The 7,500-nt window shown below is 39.7% G+C and overlaps 1 protein-coding gene across 1 annotated transcript in view; it reads left to right on the plus strand.

Annotated features, from left to right (window-relative positions):
* Nucleotides 1-7,500, plus strand: part of LOC137974861 (transcription elongation factor SPT6-like) — a 39,351-nt gene that overhangs the window by 17,845 nt on the left and 14,006 nt on the right. The window contains exons 14-17 of the mRNA XM_068821855.1: nt 173-323; nt 1,659-1,813; nt 1,921-1,963; nt 3,656-3,799. Of these exons, the coding sequence (XP_068677956.1) occupies nt 173-323; nt 1,659-1,813; nt 1,921-1,963; nt 3,656-3,799 (493 nt within the window). The remainder of the gene's footprint in view (nt 1-172; nt 324-1,658; nt 1,814-1,920; nt 1,964-3,655; nt 3,800-7,500) is intronic.

A 7,500-nucleotide genomic window follows, 5' to 3' on the forward strand; every position in this document is an offset into this window, starting at 1 on the left:
TAAGGCCTTACCAAGTATCACACATGTACTTAATATTATTAGTGTAGAACAAACAAAGTTGATACATCAAAGAAAGGATCTGTAGGTAAATTTTAGAACCACATCTGTTGACAGTAGACTTTCTCTTAAACAAAATTAGGGTGTGATGTTGATTTTTTGTGTTTCTCAAAAGCACATTTTCAACTGTCACTCAAGTTCTGGAAGCTGCTCGACATATGGTGGCCATGCAAATTGCTAGGGATCCTCTGGTTCGCCAGTGTGTGAGGCAGACATTCTATGAAAGAGCCAAGTTAAGGATAAACCCAAGCAAGAAAGGAAAGAAGGTAGATAAAGAAGAAAATACTGAGCAAGTTGTGCAAATGGCACGGTTTTCAGTTGAGTGTAAAAAAAAAACCTAGACTATAACCACCAATGAAGTGATCAGAAGGTGAAGCAATTTCATGATACTCGTCAAAAGCAAGTTTCAATGTTATTGGTTTTGGTTTACTCATCCTTAGTTTAAATAAATGGTTTGCAGTTTTTTGGACCAGTGACTACGTAAATCCTTTTTGGTTTTATCTTGTTCAGCTGTGTCACACGCTATAGTTGCCGGGACGATTAGCAGACACTGTAGCTGTTTATCTGAGCACTGCGATGGTGGAAAATTTTGCTTTTGATGTCCAGTTAAATGGTATTAAAGTGTCTATCACCTACAAAAAAAAACCTTTTCACTTGATGATTCTCTGCACTTTTCTAAAACTAATTCTTTTGTTTACTAAACTGTCCCTTTCAAAACCACTGTTTTAGAGACTCCCAAACAGTTGAAAAACAAGTTGCAACTTTAGCTATGATCGCCACAAGAAAGAGGAATGAGTTTATTGCCGGGTTGATGTCACAAGCTGCTTTGCATTGTGATAGTTCTTTGAAAACAGCGATGGAAAGTAATTTGTGACGTCAACCCAGTCCCCTTGATTGTTCAGTTATGGATCAAACTATGGCCACCTTTTCAGTCTTTCAAAGCAAATAGAAAAGTGAGTTTGCAATAAAAAGGCCATAAGAACAACAAAATATTTAAAAGACAGTTTCGGAAAATAAGTACAGTGGAAAAGTTTGTTGAGGTGCTAGGCACTTTAAATCTGGTCTTTTTCCCAGGTCATGAAATGGTATATGCCACTCACTGAAAACGGCAACAGATTTCAGTTATGACTGCCACTTTTGAGACACACCAATCCAAATGGTTTTTCTTTAGCAAATTGGTAAATTCCAAAAATCTAATCGATGCTACAGTGTATATGTAACCATTGGAAAAAATAAAATCAGTAAGTACCTGTAAATGAAGTGAAAAGGAAATCTTCCATACATGTATGTGCTGGAATTTGAAGGTTCTATGTTTACAGACTTGTATTAGTGACCAACAGTACTAGTACTCTTCAAATCCTTCAGCAAAGAAATGCCTCAGATCATTCAGGACTGAGATATCCAAATTTAAAAAAGTACTGTAATCAAAATATTTGCTTTGTGCATGGATTCCTTGGATTTAATGTCCATCTTGGGATTTTAATGAAGTAAGGTGAAATCCACCTTGAGATTAAAAGGATATTGAGTTTGATGTTGTTTCTCATAAGCCAGTTTAACAAGTGTAGAATGGACAATGTGACTGTGCTTTCTTGTTTGATTAGGAGATTGATGAGTCTCACGCATGCAGCCCGTTCAAGTATGTAAAACACAAACCAATCAGAGATCTTGTTGGTGATCAGTTTTTACGTATGTGTAAAGCAGAAGAAGATGGATTATTGACCATTTCTATTGGAATTGACTTGGATAAAAATTCAGGGTAATTGCTGTGTGTAGCATAATATCATATTTTTTTGTTTAAGCCCCTGGTATCGAGCATATGCAGCAAAGATAACTTTCTTTTTTTTTTTTTTTCAATAATTCTAGTTACCACACCTATTTTGATGAAGTCAAGCAGTTATATTACAGAGTAAGTTTCTGTTCCTTTGGTATACAAGTGGTTTCCCTCAAAATTCAAGGGTTGTTTCTTACTGAACCAACAAAAGCACTTATGTCCAGAAATGCCCATAATGAGATGGATGCAACGCCCTCACCATAGTGTCTCATGAAGTCTGCTTTTGTACTACTTATTTTCCGACAGTTAGGTCAGTGTTAAGGTAAGCATCGTTTTTGGGTTAGTTTACTCGCGAATTAGCCAGCTGCCTCACTAAAATGGGAAGAGGGTTCCTGGAGTATCCAGGGGCTTCCACTGTGGCCAGTTAGTCCCTAGATAAAAAAACCGCCCCCATGGCTGGCAAATCCCCGCAACCCAGCCCTGAGCCCTGATACCAGGCGTGCGTCACACTGATTGACTCAGGGGAAGGAAGAACAGAGGGTGGGGTGGGGTAGGGGAAAGTTTAAAAACTAACGATGACAACTGCTCCAAACTCCTGAGGAAGAAAACCATGAAATCCTGGCTGATGAAAACCACGACGATCCACGTGAGCCTGCACTTACGAGTCTGACTGCTGGCAGCTTGACCGAAGACTTCCCAAGAGAAAGGATGACCGTTAAAAAACGATGACCGCTGCGCTCGTGGTGGTTAACCTAACTAAATGAAGGATTTAGGCAACACTCTGTGATTTTAATTTTCTGCATTCCTAGACACAAGTGATGTTGAAGTAGGAGTTGCATCCAGTTATGCGCATTTCTGGACATACAATACTTGTAGAGTCAAGGTTAATTTAAGTGAATGATGTGGGAGCCTATAGTACATTGTTCACCCTTGTGGGCGTTGACGACCAACTCACTGACATGTGTGTGGTGGCGTTCACCAAGGTCATGTTTGATTAGGATAAAAAATGTCAGGCTGACGAATTTGATCGGATTTTTTGCGTGTCTTATTGGTCAGCGAACCATTTACATGTATTGGTTCATTTGGTTACTAAAATCGTAAATGGTTTGAACCCAGTAGTCATATCATAATTGAGTAAAGTACGATCTTCCGTGTGAGTGTAGTTAGGGAGTTTAAGCACGCGACGTTTTTGAGCCGCGGACGGCAACCGGAAGTGAGCTGTTTTCCCTTTAACTTGTCTTGTCACTTCCACCTTTATTGCTAAGTATCCTTCCTCCATTGGAGTTGATTAAGTAAAAATCTGGGAGACACTACTGTCCTGGCATGCGGAATGTTCATTTCCGGTTGGCGTCCGCGGCTGAAAAACTTCGCGTGCTTAAACTCCCTGTCGACTACAGGTTCGAATGCTGGAAGGTGGCATGTCCAGTGACTGCTTTTTCTAAGGCTCCAGTTGCTTGCAATGATAGTAGGGAAGTCTGGTGATGACGTCTGGTGGCTTTGTTTCAGCTGAAAGGGGATAAAAAAAGGTGTTCTGCAAGCAAACTTCAAAAGTTTCAGTCAACTGAGCTTGAGTTGAAACCGGTTGATCCCAAAAGAAATGCAACTTAAGTTTTCTTCTACAAGTCAGTTTGGAGCCCTGTGTAGCGTAAGTGTAATTGAAAAGTGGTTATCTCGATAGGGTACTTGAATTTGGGAAGTCAGCTTGGCCACTTTTTGATAACAGAGTCTTGCCAGGACGTGCCTTTGAGGCTCAAACCAACTACATGTATGTACTTTTACAAGAATGACAAAAGTAAAATGTTGATCGATAGCACTGCCATTTTGCAGGATGAATTCAGCCATTTGGTGCAGGAATGGAACACACAGAGAATGAACGCTTTGGCTCGAGCCTTTAACCAGATGCTTTACCCACTGTTTGAGAAAGAACTCAAACTTAAACTCTTAGAGGAAGCAAAGGATTCTGTTATTAAGGTGAGAACAGAGTTGTTGCTGCGTAGGCGAGTTTGCACGTAGGGGAGTTGACCGGATACCCAGTGAATGAGCGTGAAGCATATGAACGGGGCAGCTGGCGCAGCTCTCTAATCGGAAGAAGAACACAGTTTTCTTCGAAACGCAAGGGATTGTGGTCAAAGGCGCAAGGAATTGTGGTTATGCGCGAATGGAGGAATTAAGATGCGCGGTATGATCTTGTTTCACAGGATATTAGAGCCGGCTAGGTTTTTTATTTCGCTTCTCGTATCTGTTTACACTGTCTTGCAACAAAGTAAGTAAATTCAAAATCGTGTCTTGAAAAAGGCCAAGAAGTTGTAAGAAACACCTCTCCAGTTCTCAGGTCTGTGCGATACATTTGTTGAAGCGTTTCACGCAACTTTATAGAGTTTTACTTGGAGTCGCCATGTGGTTCACCAATATGGTGGCCGGTAATCTACGAAAACATCTGGAGTTCACTTTGCGATGAAAGTATATGAACACTGTCACATCTCCCAATGTACTTGAAAGCCTCAAACTGCTGAGATTCGTAGGGATAGACATTTTTTTCAACCAAGTAGCTTTGTATCATGGTTTCACGCAACGTGACAATTCGGAAATTCAAAATGCTGTATTTTCGAAACGAAAGACGTCACGGAACTGGAAACTTGAAAAAAGATTTAATTCTAGGTCATCTTCGACGTCGTATAGATAAATTCTTTTGACAAGGCGAAGGTCAACATCGAGCCTTCAGTACGAAAATCAGTATATGGCGTCTAGGAGTGTGCGATCGAGACTAGGCCTGGGTTTGAAACTGTCTCCTAGCAACGGCTTGCGCATTCTCAGTGAAGGACTGTACACGATGTATTTCTGCAGAGTGTTTTCTTTCTCGTCGAGTTAAGAAAGGCTTTGCTGGCTGGGTGATTGATGAAAATTCAGAAGACGTTCGAATTTGCTGACGTTACTGTGAAACCATGTATTGTTTTCTTTCTTCTCTCGATTGGGGTCCAGAACGAGGTCCATTGGGGGGTCCAGTTTAGGGGTCCACGTTTTTACCGTCCCTGTTCAAGACCTGTTAAACAGTGTTCTCACTAGGCTGCGCCCCTGCGGGACTCACGCACAGTAATCACCACTATGCGCCCGTTTGGGCGCAGAAATGGTTGGAAAATACTTGTTTATAGTTCACCAATGGTTAGAATGTTTTTTTCGAACCAAAAGAAAGAGGAATATCCTATGTTTAACTAAGCAAAAAATACACGTAGATCTTTCTTGCTACATGTCGATAACGAAGCAGAGTTGTCTTCTACAGGTGGATTGACTCTTGCGGAATTAGCTTCTTGTACCTCCAACCTCGGAACTTTAGGGCTTGAAAAGAACTGTGTCACTGAATCGTTTTTGTTGCAGTTGCGTCTCCCCAAGCGAATATTTCCGTACATTACCGCAAGCATAATTGAACATGTCTCTTGCCCTCGGCAGCATTTATACCATTCTGGTAGAGTAGTATGAGTAATAGTCTTAGATATGATGATGACGCACACGTGAAGGCTATATGTCGTCGAATAACCAATGCCAATCACTATTTTATCTGCAATAAATATAGGCGTGTATAATTATTACCGTTCTTGTTCATTTACAAGTGCATGTGACTGTAGCATGAAATAATTAGTTTCCGCAGAATAAAAAACCCGCAAAATAAAACGCCGCAAAAGTGAATTCCCTGCAGTCAAATTAAAAACTCATCCGCCTTTAATAGACTTGTACCACTTGGACGATATACATTGGACTTAAACAAGAACATTAACATGTCCATAATATTCGCTCAGTAAAAATAACTGATATTTACAAGGCTAAAAATTTCTTTTAAAAAATATAAAAAACCGAACGTTTTCGACGTTAAGCCATCTTCAGGATGATGATGATAAAGATGGCTTAACGCCGAAAACGTTCGGTTTTTTATATTTTTTAAAAGAAATTTTTAGCCTTGTAAATATAAATACATGATTTTCCGTTGGAAAAACCAAACGGAGCTTAGATACATACGGTAGTATTTATCGCAAACAAAACAATATGTAAAGAACAGAAAGTATCAAGTGTACAGCAATTCAGTACATTAGATTGGCACGAAGGGGTCATCTGAAAGAACATAATTTGCTTGGTCGTCGGCAAACCGTATGAATGAATGTTTTGTTGGCATGGTAGGGATAGGCTTTTGGTTTTGTTTTGTTGTTATTCAGTAACGTTTGCGCAGTAACGTATTATAGTGGTACCGTATGTCTCTCATACTGTATGTAAGTAACGTGAATTTTGACTCGACATACCATACAATAAAAGTTGAAAATAAAATGTGCTGGTTCTCTGCTGTTTAAACAGAGAATCGCAAAAAATAGTTCCCAGAAGAAATTTCAGTCTTCCTGAACCGCAAAAATTTGTTCCCATATTAAAAATATCCATTTTTGTGGTACACACTATACTACACACTGTCACCAGGTTTGTTAAGAGTGAGTGATTGTAAGTCCGCAGTGGCAAATAGGCCCGTAGCGCGTGACTAACTCACGAACATAAACAGGTCTGCTGGAAGCGAGCTTGAGTTTCAACAAAGTGAGCTCCAAAATCGGCATGAATTTGTGACGCTGGTGAATAATAAAGCAGCTGCTATTTTCAAATCGATGGAATTATCTGGTGATAAATAACCTCGTCTAGGAGAGTGAATTTTTGACTTTGCAGAAACAATGGTCAACCTCAAGAGTTGAGCTATTATGATCTTTGTGTTGAATTCGCACATTTCATGTCAGACTTTACAACGCTTGAAAGATAAAAAAAACCAAACTAACAGAAACAAAAACCCGGTGTCTTGCCATCATTTTGACACAGATGTATCCTTTGTTTCGCCAGTAATCATGCAAGGTAACTTGATCACGGCGCCCGCTTAATTCGATGTCACTTTTGATTTTGCGATTTACTTGTGAAGCCAAAGTACAATAGAAAAATTGAACGTAGCAAAAATCCCCCAAAATATTTTTCGCTGATGGTAACTTTTTATATTCTCGGTTCAAAATTTAAGTTGTTTTCATGTCGCAAATTTTTTTGCTGATGGCAAAATATTTGATTCTCGATCGACACTTCCTGAAAACGTCTTCTTCTCTTCTAAAAACTGTGTATCGATATTTATTTAATTTTGCATCAACATTTGTTTGGCATAAAGTAGGCTAACAATATCTGTACCTTGCTTAGTTCGCATTTTTGAGCGTCAAGATAGAATTTTCGCTCCTAGGTTTCTGCCGGCAAGTCCTATATTCTTAGGTCACCCATTCAAATACTAACCCCGCCCGACACGACAGAGATTAACTTCAGGGAACGTTTGTCTTAAAAAGCTGTCAGACGCTCAGAGTGCACGCTCAAATTTGTGGTGAAAAAGAAGTTGTAAGGGAACTTGAAAACGATCAATATGTCACCCTCGAAGCCATTGTTTCTCGGTTCCCTTTTATTTTCTTCAGTCTTTCACATGTTCTCTCAGGGGGTCTACTTACCTAAGACATCTTCCATGGCACTATAAAGATATAAGGTACCAAAACATTATCGGGTACTATTAGAGCTACATATTACGGAAAGATGACAGCAATCTCCTGGAAGACAAAACGCAGCTCAGTTGACAATTATACAGCACTGTGTAACTACACTATCACACGTACGCAATGCGTACCTAT

This window comes from Montipora foliosa, chromosome 11, assembly GCF_036669935.1.
Source record: "Montipora foliosa isolate CH-2021 chromosome 11, ASM3666993v2, whole genome shotgun sequence".
NCBI lineage: Eukaryota > Metazoa > Cnidaria > Anthozoa > Scleractinia > Acroporidae > Montipora > Montipora foliosa.